This window comes from Bos grunniens, chromosome 11, assembly GCF_055505025.1.
Source record: "Bos grunniens cultivar Pamir isolate PY7600 chromosome 11, Bosgru_T2T1.0, whole genome shotgun sequence".
Lineage (NCBI taxonomy): Eukaryota > Metazoa > Chordata > Mammalia > Artiodactyla > Bovidae > Bos > Bos grunniens.
In genome coordinates, this window is record NC_141175.1 from 70,179,631 (window position 1) to 70,202,911 (window position 23,281).

At 40.3% G+C, this 23,281-nt stretch overlaps 1 protein-coding gene across 17 annotated transcripts in view; it reads right to left on the bottom strand.

Annotated features, from left to right (window-relative positions):
• Positions 1 to 23,281, bottom strand: part of EML6 (EMAP like 6) — a 288,242-nt gene that overhangs the window by 120,623 nt on the left and 144,338 nt on the right. For all 17 annotated transcript variants that reach the window (XR_015136910.1, XR_015136907.1, XR_015136911.1 and 14 more), the window contains 4 exons: positions 21,384 to 21,585; positions 14,563 to 14,700; positions 13,247 to 13,503; positions 7,725 to 7,937 (listed from right to left, as the gene is read on the bottom strand). Coding sequence is in view for 9 of the 17 variants with exons in the window: in XM_086326872.1 (XP_086182998.1) it covers positions 7,725 to 7,937; positions 13,247 to 13,503; positions 14,563 to 14,700; positions 21,384 to 21,585 (810 nt within the window). In the remaining 8 variants the exon portion in view is untranslated. The remainder of the gene's footprint in view (positions 1 to 7,724; positions 7,938 to 13,246; positions 13,504 to 14,562; positions 14,701 to 21,383; positions 21,586 to 23,281) is intronic.

The window sequence follows — 23,281 nt, forward strand, 5'->3', positions numbered from 1 at the left end:
TGAAGAAGATTTACATACATTAAAGATTAACTGCAAGGGGAAAAGAACAGTAGGAAAGGCAAACAAAGGAATCAATGTAGAAAAAATATAATAGGTTTAAGAACATTAAAAATTAAAATTATAAAATAGAGAAAAGAAAAAAAAAGGAAAACTCCACAGAACTGCAAAGGTCCAATGTAGAGGCAAAGGTTTATAACAACAATAAAAAGTGTGACTGAATATACACATATACATATACACCCATAAGCAAAATCAAAACAGTCCAACAAAAATAAAGTACAATAGATTGACCTGGCAAATTATATCTACCAGAACAAACCTAAGCAGGAGCGGTGGCTGCTCAGCGCAGGAATGGCCGAGAGGAGGTACCCCATGCCCGAGGACAGGTGCCGTAGCCGAGAGGAGATGCCCCACCTTCAAGGTCAGGAGTGGGGGCTGAGAGGAGATACTCAACATCCAAGGTAAGGAGCAATGGCTGTGCTTTGCTGGAGCAGCCGTGAAGAGATACCCCACATCCAAGGTAAGAGAAACCCAAGTAAGATGGTAGGTGGTGAGAGACGGCATCAGAGGGCAGACTGAAATGTGAAACCACAATCAGAAAACTAACCAATCTGATCACATGGTCCACAGCCTTGTCTAACTCAGTGAAATTAAACCATGCCATGTGGGGCCACTCAAGATGGATGGGTCATGGTGGAGAGGTCTCACAGAATGTGGTCTGCTGGAGAAGGGAATGGCAAACCACTTCAGTATTCTTGCTTGAGAACCCCATGAACAGTATGAAAAGGCAAAAAGATAGGACAGAGAAAGGGGAACTCCCCGGGTCGGTAGGTGCCCAATATGATAGTGGAGATCAGTGGAGAAATAACTCCAGAAAGAATGAACGGATGGAGCCAAAGCAAAAACAACACCCACTTGTGGATGTGACTGGTGATACAAGCAAGGTCCAATGCTGTAAAGAGCAATATTGCATAGGAACCTGGCATGTTAGGTCCATGAATCAAGGCAAACTGGAAGTGGTCAAACAGGAGATGGCAAAAGTAAACATCAACATTCTAGGAATTAGCAAACTAAAATGGACTGGAATGGGTGAATTTAACTCAGATGACCATTATATCTACTACTGTGGGTAAGAATCCCTTAGAATAAATGGAGTAGCCATTATAGTCACCAGAAGAGTCTGAAATGCAGTACTTGGATGCAATCTCAAAAACAGAATGATCTCTCATTTCCAAGGCAAACCATTCAATATCATGGTAATCCAAGTCTATGCCCTGACCAGTCATGCTGAAGAAGCTGAAGTGGAATGGTTCTATGAAGACCTACAAGACCTTTTAGAACTAACACCCAAAAAAGATGTCCTTTTCATTACAGGGGACTGGAATGCAAAAGTAGGAAGCCAAGAAACACCTGGAGTAACAGGCAAATTTGGCCTTGGAGTACAGAATAAAGCAGGGCAAAGCCTAATAGAGTTTTGCCAAGAGAACACATTGATCATAGCAAACACCCTCTTCTAACAACACAAGAGAATACTCTACACATGGACATCACCAGATGGCCAACACTGAAATCAGACTGATTATATTCTTTGCAGCCAAAGATGGAGAAGCTCTATACAGTCAGCAAAAACAAGACCAGGAGCTGACTGTGGCTCAGACCATGACTCCTTATTGCCAAATTCAGACTTAAATTGAAGAAAGTGGGGAAAACCACTAGACCATTCAGGTATGACCTAAATCAAATCCCTTATGATTATACAGTAGAAATGAGAAATAGATTTAAGGGCCTAGATCTGATAGAGTGTCTGATGAACTATGGAAGAGGTTCGTGACATTGTACAGGAGACAGGAAACAAGACCATCCCCAAGAAAAAGAAATGCATAAAAGCAAAATGGCTGTCTGAGGAGGCCTTACAAATAGCTGTGAAAAGAAGAGAAATGAAAAGCAAAAGAGAAAAGAAAAGATACACCCATCTGAATGTAGAGTTCCAAAGAATAGCAAGGACAGATAAGAAAGCCTTCCTCAGTGATCAATGCAAAGAAATAGAGGAAAATAACAGAATGCGAAAGACTAGAGATCTCTTCAAGAAAATTAGAGATACCAAGGGAACATTTCATGCAAAGATGGGCTCAATAAAGGACAGAAATGGTATGGACCTAACAGAAGCAGAAGATATTAAGAAGAGGTGGCTAAAATACACAGAAGAACTGTACAAAAAAGATCTTCATGACCCAGATAATCACGATGGTGTGATCACTCACCTAGAGCCAGACATCCTGGAATGTGAAGTCAAGTGGGTCTTAGTAAGTATCACTACAAACAAAGCTAGTGGAGGTGATGGAATTCCAGTTGAGCTCTTTCAAATCCTGAAAGATGATGCTGTGAAAGTGCCACAGTCAATATGCCAACAAATTTGGAAAACTCGGCAGTGGCCTCAGGACTGGAAAAGGTCAGTTTTCATTCCAATCCCAAAGGAAGGCAATGCCAAAGAATGCTCAAACTACCGCACAATTGCACTCATCTCACACGCTAGTAAAGTGATGCTTAAAATTCTTCAAGCCAGACTTCAGCAATACGTGAACTTCCAGATATTCAAGCTCGTTTTAGAAAAGGCAGAGGAACCAGAGATCAAATTGCCAACATCCACTGGATCATTGAAAAAGCAAGAGAGTTCCAGAAAAACATCTATTTCTGCTTTATTGACTATGCTAAAGCCTTTGACTGTGTGGATCACAATAAACTGTGGAAAATTCTGAAAGAGATGGGAATACCAGATCACCTGACCTGCCTCTTGAGAAAGCTGTATGCAAGTCAGGAAGCAACAGTGAGAAATGGACATGGAACAACAGATTGGTTCCAAATAGGAAAAGGAGTACGTCAAAGCTGTATATTGTCACCCTGCTTATTTAACTTATATGCAGAGTACCTGATGAGAAACTCTGGGCTGGAAGAAGCAGAAGCTGGAATCAAGACTGCCAGGGGAAATATCAATAACCTCAGATATGCAGATGATACCACCCTTATGGCAGAAAGTGAAGAGGAACTCAAAAGCCTCTTGATGAAAGTGAAAGAGGAGAGTGAAAAAGTTGGCTTAGAGCTCAACATTCAGAAAACTAAGATCATGGCATCCAGTCCCATTACTTCATGGCAAATACATAGGGAAACTGTGGAAACAGTGTCTGACTTTATTTTGGGGGGCTCCAAAATCACTGCAGATGGTGACTGCAACCATGAAATTAAAAGACTTGCTTGCTCCTTGGAAGGAAAGTTATGACCAACCTAGACAGCATATTAAAAAGCAGAGACATTACTTTGTCAACAAAGGTCCATCTAGTTAAGGCTATGGTTTTTCCAGTAGTCATGTATGCATGTGAGAGTTGGACTATAAAGAAAGGTGAGTGCTGAAGAATTGTTGCTTTTGAACTGTGGTGTTGGAGAAGACTCTTGAGAGTCCCTTGGACTGCAAGGAGATCCACCAGTCCATTCTAGAGATCAGTCCTGGGTGTTCATTGGAAGGACTGATGTTGAAGCTGAAACTCCAATACTTTGGCCACCTGATGAAAAGAGCTGACTCAACTGAAATGACCCTGATGCTGGGAAAGATTGAGGGCAGGAGGAAAAGGGGAAGACAGAGGATGAGACGGTTAGATGGCATCACTGACTCAATGGACATGAGTTTGGATAAACTCTGGGAGTTTGTGATGGACAGGGAGGCCTGGCGTGCTGCGGCTCATGGGGTCGCAAAGAGTCAGACACAACTGAGCGACTGAACTGAACTGAACAAAACTAAAGTACAAAGTGGAAAACAAGATTAAAGCAAGGTGCCAACTGGGGTATAAAGCGATGAAAATAAAATTATCAAATGTGTTGAGACTAAAGGAAAGGAAGAAAAGAAAGAAAGAATTGATATGCAAAGCTAAATAGAGGTAGATAAAGAAGATTTATATATATATTAAAGATTAACTGCAAGGGGAAAAGAACAGTAAGAAAAGCAAACTAAGGAATAAATGCAGAAAAATAATAATAGGTTTAAAAAACTAAAATTAAAAAAAGAGAAGAGAAACAAAGAAAACAACTCCCCAGAACTGCAAAAGCCCAATATAGAGCTAGAGGTTTATAACAACAATAAAAAATATGACTGAGGAAAAAAAAAAACAACCTTAAAAGCTAGTTAGATTTCATAGTGCCAATAAAATCAACAACTACAACAGAAGCGGGGAAAAAAGAAAAAAAAAAATCCAAAAGAATCTACAGAACAAGTCAAAACATAAGAAAATAAATGTTTTTCTTGAGTCACTGCTGTCAGAGTCCTTTCCCTTGCTGGGAGTCACAGGCCACTTCACCTCCCTAGGACGCCCTCTAACACTGTGCTGATCTCTGGACCTGCTGTGGGGGCAGCTCAGATTCTAATCTGCTCCTATTCTGTGTTCTTGCCTCCAATGTCCACAGCTATCAGAACTAGTGCATTTTGTTTTGCAGGGGCTCTCAATGAGCTTTTATATATTCCACAGACACAGTGTCTGCCTAGTTGATCGTGTGGACTTAATCTGCAGTTTGTACAGCTGGTGGGAGGATTTTGGGTCTTCTTCCTTAGTCACATTGCCCGTGGGTTACAATTGTGGTTTTATTTCCACTTCTGGATATGAGTCATCCACTGGAGTTTGCTCCTGAGGCTGCCCTGAAGGACTTGGGTTTGCCCCTGTGAGGGCCAGGTGTGGACGTGGTACAGCTGCTTGAGTCGCAGGGGTTCTGTCTGGGGAGAGGCTAGGTGATGAGGGGAGAGAGGCTATGGTGATGGCTCCCCCCACTACTCATGACTCAGCAGCATCAACCTGCTTCCATGGCTGCTGGCTTTCCTCCACGGGCACTTCCCACCACAATCTCCTTCCTCACATTCCCTTGATCTGTCTCTCCACAGTCAACAGCAGCCCTTGCCCTGGGATTGCTCCACAATCCCTAAACTCCAGCTTCCAGCCACTATGCCATCTAGGGTATGTATGGCTGTGGCAAGGACTGTCTGATTCTCATTCCATTTAGGCTGTTTCCCTCTGAGCCTTAATGTTTCTCCTCTGACTCAGACAACTGTCCGGATGTGGGGATCAGACCCCTGCTTCAGTTCCCCCACCGGCTGAGGGCAGGTCCAGTCCTACTAACGCTCCCGTTTTCCCCCTAGTTCCTTCGTCCTACCGAGTTTCAGGTGGGTCTGTATATTCTTTTCTGCTGATCAGGTACTCCTGTCCACTCTCAGCTGGTGTTCTGCATGCAGTTCTGTGTCTGTATTCCTGACACATCCATGGGGAGAGATGTACTCCATGTCCACCTACCCCTCTGCCATCTTGTTCCTCAAGCATTTTAAACTGATGGTCATCTTGTCAAGTGGAAGTGATGGTTGCTTCTCCTATGCACTTTATGTTCAATTTTGTACCAAAATTCACTGCTTTGAAACTGCCAGTTAGCTGAAAAAACTTTCTGATTACATTTTCAGTCTCTTTCCATGCTTAATCTAAAAATCATTCAAGTGACATGCATTTTAGGCAACAGCATACGCCTACTGATTACTTTCCCAAAATCAGATTTTCAGGGTACAGGTGGGGAGTCTCAGAAAAACCTGTGTATAGGATTTGCCAAAACTTTTGAAGGGAGAAGAGGACAGGATCATTACATAATTAACTCAGCCACATTCTACAAAGCCTGAGGTGCCAGAAAAATTGAAGTGACAACAATAAAACAAAAGAACAAGATGCAATGGCAGAAAGGGTTTTGAGTCAAATTTCTCTCTCAAAAATGTCACCAGTTATCAGTCTCTCCAAAGCAAAAATAAACAAATGGGACCTAACCAAACTTACAAGTTTTGCACAACAAATAAAACCATAAACAAGATGAAAAGACAAATTTGCACACTGGGAGAAAATATTTACAAATGATGCAACCAACAAGGGCTTAAATTCCAAAATACATAAACAGGTCATAAAACTCAATGACGACAAAACAAACAACGAAAAAGGGTGGAAGATGTAAATAAACATTTTTCGAAGGAAGACATACAGGTGGCCACCAGGCACATGAAGAGATGTTCAGTTCTGCTAATTACTGCTACTGCTAAGTCGCTTCAGTCATGTCCGACTCTGTGCGACCCCATAGACGGCAGCCCACCAGGCTCCCCCGTCCCTGGGATTCTCCAGGCAAGAACACTGGAGTGGGTTGCCATTTCCTGCTCCAACGCATGAAAGTGAAAAGTGAAAGTGAAGTTGCTCAGTCGTGTCCGACTCCAGCAACCCCATGGACTGCAGCCCACCAGACTCCTCCGTCCATGGGATTTTCCAGGCAAAAGTACTGGAGTGGGCAAACTAAAACTGCAGTGAGGTACCACTTCACTAAATGGCCATCACTAAAAAGTCTACAGACAACAAATGCTGGAGAGTGTGTGGAGAAAATGAAACCCTTCTACACTGTTGGTGGGTAAGTAAGTTGGTACAACTACAATGGGAAACAGTTATGAAGGTTCCTCCAAAAACTAAAGACAGAACTACCGTATGATCCTGCAATCCCACTCCTGGACATATATTCAGACAAAACTACAATTCAAAAAGATACATGCACCCCAATGTTCATAGTAACACTATTCACAAAAACCAAGACATGGAAACAATCTAAATGTCCATCAACAGATGAATGGATACAGAAGATGGGTAATGTATACAATGGAATACTACTCAGCCATAAAAAGAATGAAATAATGCCATTTGCAGCAACATGGATGGATCTAGAGTTGACCAAACTAAGCGGGCTTAAGTCAGAAAGAGAAAAAGACCATGTGATATCACTTATATACAGAATCTAAAATATGATACAAATGAACTTATCTACCAAACAGAAGTAGACTCCTAGACGTGAAGAACAGACTTGTGGTTGCCAAGTGGGAGGGGAGTTGGGGAAGGAACATATTGGGAGTTTGGGATTAGCAGATGTAAACTATAATATATAGATAGAATGGATAAACAACAAGGTCCTACTGTATAGGACAGGGAACTATATTCAATATTCCACTGATAAACCATAATGGGAAACAATTTTAAAAAGAATGTATATTTACCTATATGTATATATAGATATACATACCTATATATATAAAACAGAATCACTTTTCTGTACAGTAGAAATTAATACACTGTAAATCAACTATAATTCTATAAAAGTTTCACCAGTTAATGTTAGTCTGGTGTGCAAAATTAGTGCTATGAGAAGCAGTCCACAAAGTGTATTATCACCAGAACAATCACTTTCAGATTTTATTTTAAATATGTCTATAAGGAGTAGCTTTGCTTCCTATGTATAAGCATAATTAGGTATAATGCATAAATGAATTTTAATTACAATATTTTAATGTAACATATAATTTAAATTATTATATTTACATAGATATAAGTAAAATAGAATATAACTTGTTTAAAATGTGAAACGTGAGGTTTATGGATCACAAAATGTTTAGTATCTCTGTTAACAAATGCTGACTTAAATTTGCAAAACCACATATATTTCAGAATGTCAAAAGCAGAAGATATCAAACTTTACTAAAAAGTGTTAAAGGGTAAATATATATATATAAAGATAAAATGAATAGTCTGCACTAATGGACATCAAGAAAATAAGCTTTAATTACACTATATATATATATATATCCTAGATTAAATCTTCATTCAATGAAGCATTTCTTTTGGCCTTACCTTTTTTGAGACAAGGAAATTTAAACAATTTAACCAGTCCAAAATCATCTCCAGACACCAACACTGAACTGTTGTAATTTGCATCCACTGAGTTGATGTCAGTGACATCAGTGTATTTTGGCCAAATTCCACTCACTTCTGGGCCTTTCACACATGTCCAGGAGGCCCAGGGAATCCCTTTGATTTCTTCTTTACTCGTTAAAGACTTCCCAGCTGAAAATAATCAATATACTTCAATATAATGCTACATGTAAATAAAAATCATGTTGAATTTACTTATTCATTTTTCTCAAAGAAGTCTAAAACCTTTGTTTTAAAATGTTTATAAACTAAGGAAACTATAAATTATAATCTCTTTCCCCAACTGGTGATTTTTCCCCCCAGCAGGGTTTAAAGAAAGCACATGCTCAAAACTCAAGATATGAGAAAGGAAATGATCATTGTACTGAAATCTAATGTCTCAAACTACCAAAGAAAGGCAATGCAAAAGAATGCTCAAACTACCACACAATGGCACTCATCTCACATGCTAGCAAAGTAATGCTCAAAATTCTCCAAGCCAGGCTTCAGCAATACGTGAACTGTGAACTTTCAGATGTTCAAGCTAGATTTAGAAAAGGCAGAGGAACCAGAGTTCAAATTGCCAACATCCATTGGATCATGGAAAAAGCAAGAGAGTTCCAGAAAAACATCTACTTCTGCTTTATTGACTATGCTAAAGCCTTGAACTGTGCGGATCACAACAAACTAAATTCTTAAACAGATGGGAATACCAGACCACCTGACCCGCTTCCTGATAAATCTGTATGCAGATCAAGAAGCAACAGTTAGAACTGGACATGGAACAACAGACTGGTTCCAAATAGGAAAAGGAGTACGTCAAGGTTGTATACTGTCACCCTGCTTATTTAACTTATATGCAGAGTACGTCATTAGAAATGCTGGACTGGATGAAGCACGAACTGAAATCAAGATTTCCAGGAAAAATATCAATAATCTCAGATATGCAGATGATACTACACTTATGGCAGAAAGTGAAGAAGAACTAAAGAGCCTCTTGATGAAACTGAAAGAGGAAAGTGAAAAACTTGGCTTAAAACTCAACATTCAGAAAACTAAGATCATGGCATCCAGTCCCATCACTTCATGGCAAATACATGGGGAAACAATGGAAACAGTGACAGACTTTATTTTGGGGGGCTCCAAAATCATTGCAGATGATGACTGCAGCCATGAAATTAAAAGACTTGCTTGCTCCTTGGAAGAAAAGCTATGGCCAACCTAGACAGCATATTAAAAAGCAGAGATGGCACTTTGCCAACAAATGTCTGTCTAGTCAAAGCTAAGGTTTTTCCAGTAGTCATATATGGATGTAAGAACTGGACTATAAAGAAAGCTGAGTGCCAAAGAATTGATGCTTTTGAACTGTGGTGTTGGAGAAGACTCTTGAGAGTCCCTTGGACAGCAAGGTGATCCAATAAGTCCATTCTAAAGGAAATCAGTCCTGAATGTTCACTGGAAGGACTGATGCTGAAACTCCAAGAACTGACTCATTGGGAAAGACCCTGATGCTGGGAAAGATTGAAGGCAGGAAGACAAGGGGACGACAGAGGATGAGATGGTTGGATGGCATCACTGACTCAATGGACATGAGTTTGAGTAAGCTCCAGGAGTTGGTGATGGACAGGGAAGCCTGGTGTGCTGTAGTCCACGGGGTCACAAAGAGTCAGACACAACTGAGCAACTGAACTGAACTGATATTTACTTGACCTTAATTATTTGGATACAGATGATATTATGCTTTGTGTTATTGAAGAAATTACTATTATTAAATTATATATTATCACAGTTACCAACTTTTTCTGGTTTTTAAAAAGTTTATTCTGAACTCCTACTTTTCATAATTCCAGGAGCCAGAGAAGTGATTTTTTTAAAAAATCAGCTTCAATTATTTAATGAAAGAAATGAACGGACTTTGCTGTTTAAAGTGCTACATGATAAAAATCTACCAAATTTTGATGAAGTATAATTGGTTGGGGAAAAGACTCCTGACAATTTTGCTTGCTATATTCTTAAGTACAGGGCACAATACCCAGTTTCCACCAGCAGCTAGCAAGGGATGTCCTCTGGGAGCACACAAAGGAGGAAGCCCACAGAAAAGGAATGCTGGGAAAAATGTTTAGTGATACACTATTTAAAAATTCAAAATCAAGACAATTAAGTGTATTAACTCATACTTTCCCCTCAACAGTAACAAACATTTTCAATGAAACAATCTATGAGAATAAATGCTCTTGCACATTACTGGTGCATTGTCAGACTGGCAATTCTGGACTCTAGCATAGTATTATACCCATTTTTAAGACCATAGAATCAGAGCTGATAGTTTGAATATATTCTTGATCCAGTGTCCCTGCTTAAAGAACACAGTCCAAGGAAGTAACATGGAAGAGAAAATCCCACCTCTACAAAGATATTTGGAGTTTTACTGTGGGTGTCAGCAAAGAAACTAGAAATACGCCCAAACACTCAACAGGAGGATGAGAAAGAAAATTATGATATTTTCACTGAGCAGGGTTTGTTTATTGCAAATGACAAATGTGTGTTCCATCTTTTTTCACATAGGAAAATATATATTAAATACAGACAAGCAAAGAAAGCAGACACAAAGAAATATGCACTCAGTAATGGTAAACTGATGAATTTCCAATTAAAATAAATAAATTTAAATGAAAAAAAGTTGGCATTTTATTATATTACACCTTGCATGATGCATGTGTGCTTCAGTCACATCTGATTCTTTGTGACCCACTGGATTGTAGGCCACCAGGCTTCTCTGTCCATGGGATTCTCCAGGCAAATATACTGGAGTGGGTTGCCAGGCTCTTCTCCAGGGGATCTTCTCAACCCATACCTCTCACATTTCATGCATTGGCAGGTGGGTTCTTTACTAGTGCCACCTGGGAAGCCCATGTTATACCTTATTTCATGGTAAAACTGATTTTTCAATAAAAAATTTATGAAAAAATTATGTTAAACATTAAATTTTTAATCTTACATTACAAAAAATCATTATTCAAAAATTGAAGAGGTGGCAAGAATACACAGAAGAACTGTACAAAAAAGGTCTTCATGACCCAGATAATCACGATGGTGTGCTCACTCACCTAGAGCCAGACATCCTGGAATGTGAAGTCAAGTGGGCCTTAGGAAGCATCACTACGAACAAAACTAGTGGAGGTGATGGAATTCCAGTTGAGTTATTTCAAATTGTGAAAGATGATGCTGTGAAAGTGCTGCACTCAATATGCCAACAAATTTGGAAAACTCAGGAGTGGCCACAGGACTGGAAAAGGTCAGTTTTCATTCCAATCCCAAAGAAAAGCAATGCCAAAGAATGCTCAAACTATTTCATAATTGCACTCATCTCACACGCTAGTAAATTGATGCTTAAAATTCTCCAAGCCAGGCTTCAGCAATATGTGAACTGAGAACTTCCAAATGTTCAAGCTGGTTTTAGAAAAGGCAGAGGAACCAGAGATCAAATTGCCAACATCTGTTGGATCATCGAGAAGGCAAGAGAGTTCCAGAAAAAACATCTATTTCTGCTTTATTGACTATGCCAAAGCCTTTGACTGTGTGGATCACAATAAACTATGGAAAATTCTGAAAGAAATGGGAATACCAGACCACCTGATCTGCCTCTTGAGAAACCTGTATGCAGGTCAGGAAGCAAAGTTAGAACTGGACATGGAACAACAACTGGTTCCAAATAGGAAAAGGAGTACATCAAGGCTGTATATTGTCACCCTGCTTATTTAACTTATATGCAGAGTACATCATGAAAACACTTGGCTGGAAGAAGCACAGGCTGGAATCAAGATTGCCAGAAGAAATATCAATAACCTCAGATATGCAGATGACACCACCCTTATGGCAGAAAGTGAAGAGGAACTAAAAAGCCTCTTGATGAAGGTGAAAGAGGAGAGTGAAAAAGCTGGCTTATTAAGCTCAACATTCAGAAAACGAAGATCATGGCATGCAGTCCCATCACTTCATGGGAAATAGATGGGGAAACAGTGGAAACAGTGGCTGATTTTATTTTTCTGGGCTCCAAAATCACTGCAGATGGTGATTGCAGCCATGAAGTTAAAAGACGCTTATTCCTTGGAAGGAAAGTTATGACCAACCTAGATAGCATATTCAAAAGCAGAGATATTACTTTGTCAACAAAGGTCCATCTAGTCAAAGCTATAGTTTTTCCAGTGGTCATGTATGGATGTGAGAGTTGGACTGTGAAGAAAGCTGAGCACTGAAGAATTGATGCTTTTGAACTGTCATGTTGAAGAAGAATCTTGAGAGTCCCTTGGACTGCAAGGAGATCCAACCAGTCCATTCTAAAGGAGATCAGTCCTGGGTGTCCATTGGAAGGACTGATGTTGAAGCTGAAACTCCAATACTTTGGCCACCTGATGTGAAGTGCTGACTCATTTGAAAAGATGCTGGGAAAGATTGAGGGCAGGAGGAGAAGGGGACGACATAGGATGAGATGGTTGGATGGCATCACCGACTCAATGGACATGGGTTTGGGTGGACTCTGGGAGTCTGTGATGGACAGGGAGGCCAGGCGTGCTGTAGTTCATGGGGTCACAAAGAGTCGGACACGACTGAGCAACTGAATTGAAAATACATCAATTTGTATTTATGATGTTTTATTATTATAAACTAAGTGTTACTAAATGAGTATTATGTAAATAAGATGAATTTCTTATAGAAATTATAGTGGGGGCTACAAATAAAATGTGTGTTTTTTGAATCCCAATTAGCACTTTTCACCAAGTAGTCACATAATAAAGGCTTCCAATTATTAAGGACACAAAGAGAGACTAAAGTAATCACAGTAGTTTAGGATTGTGTTCCTAAAATTTTCATGTTTTTTTTGTATTTTCCTAGCAAATTTTCTTCTTCCTTATCTGTAGGCATTCTTTACATATTCTAGGTATACAGTTGACTCTTGAACAACTCTGGGGAGTCAAAAATCCATGTACAACTCAGACCATCTGCATTCCTGGTTCCACATCTGCACTGACCATCTGCATTCCTGGTTCCACATCTGCACTGACCATCTGCATTCCTGGTTCCACATCTATGGATTCAACCAACCTCTTAGTATGTAGTACTCTAGTATTTACTACTAAAAAATATCTACAGAAGTAGACCCATGCAGTTCAAACCCATATTATTCAAAGGTCAACTGAATAGCCTTTGTCCATTATAAGTCCAAGTCTTTATGCCCAACCTATGCACTGTCTTTTCATTTTATTCATAGTCTCTTTTGTTGTGGAATAATTTTTTATTTTAATGTGTTTCAGTTTATGAATCTTTTCTTTGAGAGTTTGTGATCTGAGGGTCTTGTTTGAGAAAATACTCCTTGCCCTCAGGTCCTAAGAATATCCTCATACATTTTCTGCCATGGTTCAGAGCTATGTTTTGCATACACATTTAATGCCCTTGTGACTTACATGGCATTTTGTAGAATAGCCGTTCTCCAGCACCATCATTAGTTTGCAGGTATTTACTATCCAAAGACCAGTCAATGTGTGTGATGAAACTGAGAGACTTGTTGCATTCTCCAATTTTCTTATACCTCTGGGCAACAGCGTAGATGTCTACCGGGCCATCATTGGATCCCACTGCCAGATAAGAACCATCTGGAGAAAATTTCATTTCATGAATGACTTCTTTTCGATCTTTGATATGAACCACTTCTGTCATATCTCTGAAAGAATAAAAAAGCAAAATGATAAATAGCAAATCTAGGGATGGAACCTCAAGTCATGCTTTAAAGTTTGTGTGTCACTGAAAATTTGGTAATTAGCCATCTTCTCATACATCACTAAGCAAAGAAAGAAAAGGCTACTTACCCATTTGGTAATGAGTTATGTGTAACTGGTAATGAGAATTTAGTGTAATAAACCATGTCAACAGCATTTTTAAAGCTAGGTAGAATTTGTTATGTGAGATACAGTATCTAATTTATAGCTTCGTTTCCTTTCTATAATCACAAAGTGTGTAATCCCAAAGAATAACCAAGGTTATTTGAAGGAAATACAAGAGTGGGTCATAATTTTTGTATAGTATAAATAATATCAGATGTTAATAAATAGGAAATGTTCCATTTTATTAGTGATTATAGGGCAAAAAATCTTTTATTCCAGCTCACCTCTAAAACTCTGGTGCTATTAGAGGCGGCTTTCCTTTTTCTTCCTTTTTCTCGTCTCATTAAAAGCCCATAATCTCTTACCTAAAACCCTTAGGACCAGACGAGTTTGGGAGTTGATCACTCACTGCATTTTGCAAAGGTTCACATATATTATGCAACAGCCCCGTAGGAGCTAGGGCAGCGACCCCTTTTGAACACATTCATATTCTTGCAGCAAATCCCATGATATGTGATTGTTCCTACTAAGAGATTAGTAGATATGTGTGTAACTGAATCACCTTTCTGCACACCTGAGACACTGTAAGTCAACTATACTTCAACAAAATATATATATGTTGAGAAAAAAATTACACTTAAAAAAAAAAAAGGAGGCTGACAGACTGTAAACAATTTCACATCAGTTCACTGGGTCAGGCTGTGCTGCCAAGTAAGTTACCAAATAACTTAAGATTTTCAGTGTTTGGATCTGGCAATTACAGAGAGGGGATTGCGAATCTACCTATTCAAAACAGCAAACGCATTTTTCCCTAAAGTCCTGGCAAACATTCTGACCTGGAGAATTAATTTTAGCAGAAGCATATCTCTAATGTCATTTTCAATACCAGTAGTACGTGCCTGACTCGGAGAACAATGAAAGATCCGTCCTTCATGCCCAGGGCCAACTGAGATCCATCGGGGCTGAAAGCAACGCTGCGAACCGCCTCCTCCATGTTACAGCGGGCAATCAAGGCATGGTCAGCCAGGCTCCACAGCCTAAGAGCAGTTCAAAGTCAAAACAAAACACTTTCTCATAGTCATCAGCCAGCCCAAGGCCAAAGGCCTGTTCATCACGGCGATAGTAACAAAAAAGGATGCAGGTGTGATGTTCATCACACCAGTCTCCTCCCTCTCGGCATGTCTGGGAAGCTGCAAAGGTGTTTGGTCTATCTTTGGGTGATTTTCTCCATTTGAGATATCCAGCAAGAAATAAAACATGAGATATTTTCAAAGATTTTGAGATTGAAAAATAAGGAAATTTTACATACTACTTCATACAAAATTTTTTTAAATTTTATTTTATTTTTAAACTTTACATAATTGTATTAGTTTTGCCAAATATCAAAATGAATCCACCACAGGTATACATGTGTTCCCCATCCTGAACCCTCCTCCCTCCTCCCTCCCTATACCATCCCTCTGGGTCGTCCCAGTGCACCAGCCCCAAGCAACTTTTCTCTTTGGAGATTAAAAACTGTTCCTGAATTATACCAATGGGTGTTAATAACACTTACAGGATAAGAGGTACTACTAGATGCTGTTATTATCAGTTGCTTTTTAAATACGGGTTTTCTTCTAGAAACCGTGTTATGTAAATATAGACTAAAACGCATATTATGTTTGTTGGTCTCCTGAGCAAGAAAAAGTATCTGAGATGGAGAAGAATAAATGGTACCCCTGCCTAGGAGGATTCCAAGTTGGCTGTACACAGTCATGTGCCGAAACTCCTCAAAAATCCCTGGCGCCCCACTGCTGACAGGGCCCCTCTTGGTCAGGGGAGGGGGAATACTTCACCGGGCCCCCTGGCTGATGAGCGGACGACTGCTGGAGAAACAGAGGTCACTTGTAAGGGCAGCTCTTAGAACACCTAAGCCAAGCACTTCAGAATGAAAGACCATGAACTAAATATCTGAGGATTCGAATAAGAGTTTCTATATGACTTGCAGTTGTGGTATGTGACCTTTTCCTGTTACCACTTTAAAGACAGTCTTCTCTTATTATGCAAACAACAATAACTGTGGCGGGGGTGGCTAGAATCTAAGCTCTTGTGATAAAGAGACAGGAGTAAGTCAAATGTGGTGTAGCTTTCCTAAGTGCATCCTGCCATCAGGAGGGACGGGGCACCTGTCTTGCCATGTAGGGCTGCCCAGTGGAGTCTGCCTATCCCTGAGGCAGCCTGAGCTATTCAGCTTAAAACTCAGGGTAGGCTTTCAATACCTTTTCCATTATTCATAGTTCATTCTGTTTTTAGCCGTGTACTATTTTAAGCAATGTAAGCTTTGCTCTACTAGCATGAAGAAACCACCACATCTCAGTAAACTGCACTATCCTTCTAAAGTCACTAAGCTAACCTTTCTCAAAGAGTTATGACTTATACCCTTGCTAAATTTCAATACTCAGAGTGTCAAATTCCATTTAATATCTTAGCCAAATTAATGGTTAAAGGGAGTAATACAAATTCTGGCAGTAAGGGCTCTTTGCAATTCTAAGATTCAACATAGTTGTTAAAATACAAAAGCTAAAAACTTTCTTGAAATCCTTTCTATCTGGATGGGTATGAATTGAGTTTCTTGGATGTTTGAGTAACTTGGTGGCATTGGTTTGGCTCAGAGTAACAGAAGGAAAAGGAAGAGAGGAAGGCAGTAAGTAATGACAAGTAAGAAGCCAAATAAACATTTATAGCACTTGGAGAAGGAAATGGCAACCCACTCCAGTGTTCTTGCCTGGAGAATCCCAGGGACGGTGGGCCCTGGTGGGCTTCCGTCTGTGGGGTCGCACAGAGTCACACACGACTGAAGCGACTTAGCAGCAGCAGCAGCACATGTAGAGATAGCTGTAATTGTTTTCACTGATTTTTAGATTGATGAGACTTTAGTGCTGGGTGCAAACTAAAAAATGGATTTATCTTTGGATTTATGCTAATGAGTATACTGACTGCATCTTGACTGGATTCACAAAAATACAGAATAAGGGTGGGGAGGGAGAGTAATGACCTTAGGTCTGTGTCCAGTCCTCCTGTTTAGCTATTCAAACTTAGAAGCAGTAATCCATCGATGACTTGATCAATCAGTCTCTTCCTCTCACTGTCACGGACTCTCTTTCTGGCCTTGCTTATTGTTGAGCACATTTAAAGTTCAGTAGTAAATACAAACACGCTGGATTCAGTGTAACAGCTTTCATCTCACACTTTCAAATCATATGTCAGTCTCCCAACAGTCACAAGAGCAGTGGAAGCATAGTCATCCTGCTCATTCGATTACTGTCGAGCTCTCAAACACAAGTGATCCGTAGTAAGAACCCCTGAGGCCCTAATAAAATGGGCACATTTTCTTAGGAACCAGCACTTTCCCTTGATTTGAGGACATTGCTCAAAATTCCACACGAGAATTTACAAAGAAAGAATTAATGACTCTCATGCTAAAGACGACTTTGGAAAATCAGAACTTCAGTTCTATTTGAGATCTCTAATCTCCAACTAAACGGATAAAAAGTGAGTAAGCTGTGAAACTGCTAAGCTGCCCCCAGCAGGACAGAAGATATGAGGGGGAAATATAACTTTATACAGGTGAGTGAACTCAGCTCACATCTTCAACTGAAAGAGACCTGGAGGCCAATCTAACCCGCGGGAGTGCATTTTCACTTCTAAGAACATTTTCTTGACTTTATATGGGGCCCAAGAAAGATAGCTAATGGAGGACACTTTTTTTTTTTTTTTTTTAGGCTTACTTGTTCAGTCGCGCTGTGGGGATGGAGGGAGGGATGCTGCAAACAAATAACACTGGCGTGGGCTCGCAGTGCCTCAGCCACCCTGGGTCTGCCCCCGCTCACGGCGCGTGTAGCCTCCCTGTCCACACTGCTCGGACTCTAGGTTGTTCCGCCGGGAACAATCCGAGGCTGGCCCCGGGCTGCATGCACCTCCCAGGTCCAAGCCGCTCAGGTTCAGGCACTCGGGTAGTCCTCAGAGGCGCAGACTCAGTTGGGCCTGCGTTTTGTGCTCTTCCCAGGTCCGAGCGCCAATTTGCTCTTCCCAGGCGAGCGCCAATGCTGCGACTTATCGCCTCCCCGCCACTCGGTTATCTGGATGTAAAACCGGCGCACCTTCTCAGGCAGATGTTGACCGTCCAGACCCCCAAGAAGTTTTAGTTAGCAAAGAAGCCTGCTTACAATTTTATAGATAATGTCTCTCTGGGGCTGCGATTGCCCCCTTCCGGCTCTGGCTGCCTGTCACTGGAGGGGGAAGGTCTGCAGCCGGCTATCTCTGTTCAGTCCTTTGTTCCGTGCGCGGGCCTGGCGGTCTTAGGTTAGGGCTGGCTTTTCGCGTGGTAGGTATCCCACAGTCTGGTTTGCTAGCCCAAATTATTTCGCTCAGATAGCGCTCAGGGTATTCAGGCCAGATTCTTACTCTCAGCGATGCAGCCCACGCCGCGCCTCCCTGCCCAGCCCCGGTAAGAAACAAAGGGAGAAAAATCAAATCAACAAAATTAGAAACGAAAATGGAGAGATCACAACAGACAACACAGAAATACAAAGGATCATAAGAGACTACTATCAACAATTATATGCCAATAAAATGGACAACGTGGAAGAAATGGACAAATTCTTAGAAAAGTACAACTTTCCAAAACTGGACCAGGAAGAAATAGAAAATCTTAACAGACCCATCACAAGCATGGAAATTGAAACTGTAATCAAAAATCTTCCAGCAAACAAAAGCCCCGGTACAGACGACTTCACAGCTGAATTCTACCAAAAATTTAGAGAAGAGCTCACACCTATCCTGCTCAAACTCTTCCAGAAAATTGCAGAGGAAGGTAAACTTCCAAACTCATTCTATGAGGCCACCATCACCCTAATACCAAAACCTGACAAAGATCCCACAAAAAAAGAAAACTACAGGCCAATATCACTGATGAACATAGATGCAAAAATCCTTAACAAAATTCTAGCAATCAGAATCCAACAACACATTAAAAAGATCATACACCATGATCAAGTGGGCTTTATCCCAGGGATGCAAGGATTCTTCAATATCCACAAATCAATCAATGTAATACACCACATTAACAAATTGAAAAATAAAAACCATATGATTATCTCAATAGATGCAGAGAAAGCCTTTGACAAAATTCAACACCCATTTATGATAAAAACTCTCCAGAAAGCAGGAATAGAAGGAACATACCTCAACATAATAAAAGCTATATATGACAAACCCACTGCAAACATTATCCTCAATGGTGAAAAATTGAAAGCATTTCCTCTAAAGTCAGGAACAAGACAAGGGTGCCCACTTTCACCATTACTATTCAACATAGTTTTGGAAGTTTTGGCCACAGCAATCAGAGCAGAAAAAGAAATAAAAGGAATCCAAATTGGAAAAGAAGAAGTAAAACTCTCACTATTTGCAGATGACATGATCCTCTACATAGAAAACCCTAAAGAGTCCACCAGAAAATTACTAGAAATAATCAATGACTACAGTAAAGTTGCAGGATATAAAATCAACACACAGAAATCCCTGGCATTCCTATACACTAATAATGAGAAAACAGAAAGAGAAATTAAGGAAACAATTCCATTCACCATTGCAACGGAAAGAATAAAATACTTAGGAATATATCTACCTAAAGAAACTAAAGACCTATATATAGAAAACTATAAAACACTGGTGAAAGAAATCAAAGAGGACACTAATAGATGGAGAAATATACCATGTTCATGGATTGGAAGAATCAATATAGTGAAAATGAGTATACTACCCAAAGCAATTTATAGATTCAATGCAATCCCTATCAAGCTACCAACAGTATTCTTCACAGAGCTAGAACAAATAATTTCACAATTTGTATGGAAATACAAAAAACCTCGAATAGCCAAAGCGATCTTGAGAAAGAAGAATGGAACTGGAGGAATCAACCTACCTGACTTCAGGCTCTACTACAAAGCCACAGTTATCAAGACAGTATGGTACTGGCACAAAGACAGAAATATTGATCAATGGAATAAAATAGAAAGCCCAGAGATAAATCCACGCACATATGGACACCTTATCTTCGACAAAGGAGGCAAGAATATACAATGGATTAAAGACAATCTCTTTAACAAGTGGTGCTGGGAAATCTGGTCAACCACTTGTAAAAGAATGAAACTGGACCACTTTCTAACACCATACACAAAAATAAACTCAAAATGGATTAAAGATCTAAACGTAAGACCAGAAACTATAAAACTCCTAGAGGAGAACATAGGCAAAACACTCTCTGACATACATCACAGCAGGATCCTCTATGACCCACCTCCCAGAATATTGGAAATAAAAGCAAAAATAAACAAATGGGACCTAATTAACCTTAAAAGCTTCTGCACATCAAAGGAAACTATTAGCAAGGTGAAAAGACAGCCTTCAGAATGGGAGAAAATAATAGCAAATGAAGCAACCGACAAACAACTAATCTCAAAAATATACAAGCAACTCCTACAGCTCAACTCCAGAAAAATAAACGATCCAATCAAAAAATGGGCCAAAGAACTAAATAGACATTTCTCCAAAAAAGACATACAGATGGCTAACAAACACATGAAAAGATGCTCAACATCACTCATTATCAGAGAAATGCAAATCAAAACCACTATGAGGTACCATTTCACACCAGTCAGAATGGCTGTGATCCAAAAGTCTACAAATAATAAATGCTGGAGAGGGTGTGGAGAAAAGGGAACCCTCTTACACTGTTGGTGGGAATGCAAACTAGTACAGCCACTATGGAGAACAGTGTGGAGATTCCTTAAAAAACTGGAAATAGAACTGCCTTATGATCCAGCAACCCCACTGCTGGGCATACACACTGAGGAAACCAGAAGGGAAAGAGACACGTGTACCCCAATGTTCATCGCAGCACTGTTTATAATAGCCAAGACATGGAAGCAACCTAGATGTCCATCAGCAGATGAATGGATAAGAAAGCTGTGGTACATATACACAATGGAGTATTACTCAGCCATTAAAAAGAATACATTTGAATCAGTTCTAATGAGGTGGATGAAACTGGAGCCTATTATACAGAGTGAAGTAAGCCAGAAGGAAAAACATAAATACAGTATACTAACGCACATATATGGAATTTAGAAAGATGGTAACAATAACCCGGTGTACGAGACAGCAAAAGAGACACTGATGTATAGAACAGTCTTATGGACTCTGTGGGAGAGGGAGAGGGTGGGAAGATTTGGGAGAATGGCAATGAAACATGTAAAATGTCATGTAGGAAACGAGTTGCCAGTCCAGGTTCGATGCATGATGCTGGATGCTTGGGGCTGGTGCACTGGGACGGCCCAGAGGGATGGTATGGGGAGGGAGGAGGGAGGAGGGTTCGGGATGGGGAACACATGTATACCTGTGGCGGATTCATTTTGATATTTGGCAAAACTAATACAATTATGTAAAGTTTAAAAATAAAATAAAATTGGAAGAATAAAAAAAAAAAAAAAGAAAGATAGCAACAAAAAGAGATCAAGAAGCCAACTGTTGTTAAGCAAAATGTCTCAGCATTCTGTTTGGAAACTGTGAGGTTCTACACTGGGGGTTATCCTTCTCTTAAAATAACAAGCAAGCTTGGGCAAAATCAGTCTGTCATCCCAGGGAGGTGTGTGAGGTTACGGCAACACTGCTGGGGCCTCACCTGACAGAGCGGTCGTCACTGCCCGTCACGGCCAGTGGCTTCTTGGGGTGCAGGGCCAGAGCCCAGAGCTCCCCCTCACAGTGACCCTGCAGGATCAGCATCGGTTTGTCCCGTTCTCGCACGATTACTTCAAATATCTCGCTGTCCTGGGTCCCTGCTAGGAGGCGGTCTGCTTTCCAGCACACACTCCGGATAGAGAGGCCTGACAAAGAAAATACACAAGTAAAGTAAAAGCATCCTTCCACACCATTTACAAATAAAACACCTGAAGTTAAAACCTCGTCAGCAGGAGAGCCTCTAAGGTAACATAGTCAAACAATGCCTGGGGGCGGACAACCAACCCACACAGCCCTCTGCATTATTGACCATTGCCTTCCATGTGCTGGCCCCCCACCACACCCCTTGTAATCTGTTTTGTAAAGGAAAGATTGCTCTTTCCTGTCTGACTTAGGCTAACTATGTGGTTTTACAGCACAAGTGAAGTGAGTGAGTCAAAGTGCTCAGTCATGTCCGACTCTCTGCGACCCCATGGACTACACAGTCCACGGAATTCTCCAGGCCAGAATACTGGAGTGGGTAGCCTTTCCCTTCTCCAGGGGATCTTCCCAACCCAGAGACCAAACCCAGGTCTGCCGCATTGCAAGAGGATTCTTTACCAGCTGAGCCACAAGGGAAGCCCAAGAACACTGGAGTGGATAGCCTATCCCTTCTCCAGCAGATCTTCCCAACCAGACTATCCCCTCTCCAGCAGATTTGGAGAACTGGTTCGGGAAGATCCACTAGAGAAGGGATAGGCTACCCACTCCAGTATTCTTGGGCTTCCCTTGTGGCTCAGTTGGTAAAGAATCCACTGTAATGCGGGATACCTGGGTTTGATCCCTGGGTTGGGAAGATACAGCAAAGTCTATATTAAATATGACATTAAAGTGAATATAAGAGCAGGAATTGGTCTTAATGAAAACTTAACCTCCTTTAAAATAATTTCCTTCTGACTTGCTATGGAAAAGTTAATAAGCACTTCAATCTTTAGGATGCTAGCATTGTAAGATAATTATACGTGGGTGATACTACAGAACAGTTAATTATCATATTAGGCAAGTATAGTATGTATCTGATTAGAACCCAGTCTCATTCTGCTGGATAAACAGATGCACCATGTCCCAGAAATATGCAAATGAAACTCCAATTTCAGTCTCAGAATACCATCAAACATTTGAAGATGTTATTCTTCACTGACTTAACAATTTATGGAAACTTCTCTAAAAGTGCAGTACTCCTTTTAAATCCAACCTTCCCCCTCATATCATTCCATCCTCTCTAAGTAGATTCTCAACTTGCCTGCCTGAGTTTTGATTGCGTGGATTTCTTGTGGTCTATTCTGTTCCTTACAAGGTACATTATTTATTTACTTACACAGTGAATTTTCTCATGTCTGAATTAGAAGTACATAAGCCATCCCACCTTCACAACTACTTCAAACTACTTAAGGATGTGATAACCTTTAAGATCTGAGCTGCCTCTCCAGTGGGCTTTGTGTCTTTGTTGCAGAAACTAAAAGAAGTCAGAGTACCTGGACTTCAGTCCTGCTCTATACCGACTGGCCAGACATCCCAGGGAGACTCTCCTTCTCTCTGGGGACCATAAATGTAGACTATAATTATGGAGACCATGTAATTTATCATCCAAATCAGGACCATTCTGGAAGTAAAGTAGGCTCTAAAAATAATTAAATTTACATTTTTTGAAATATTTATTAACCAAGAAAGCAGCTTTGGTATGTTGAAAGACCTATTAAATTATTCTATCAAAAAATTTCAGATATATTCAATAAAATTACAATTACTTTATTACAGAATGAAAAGGTCTAAGACAGGGGAATGAATAGGCAGACACACAGA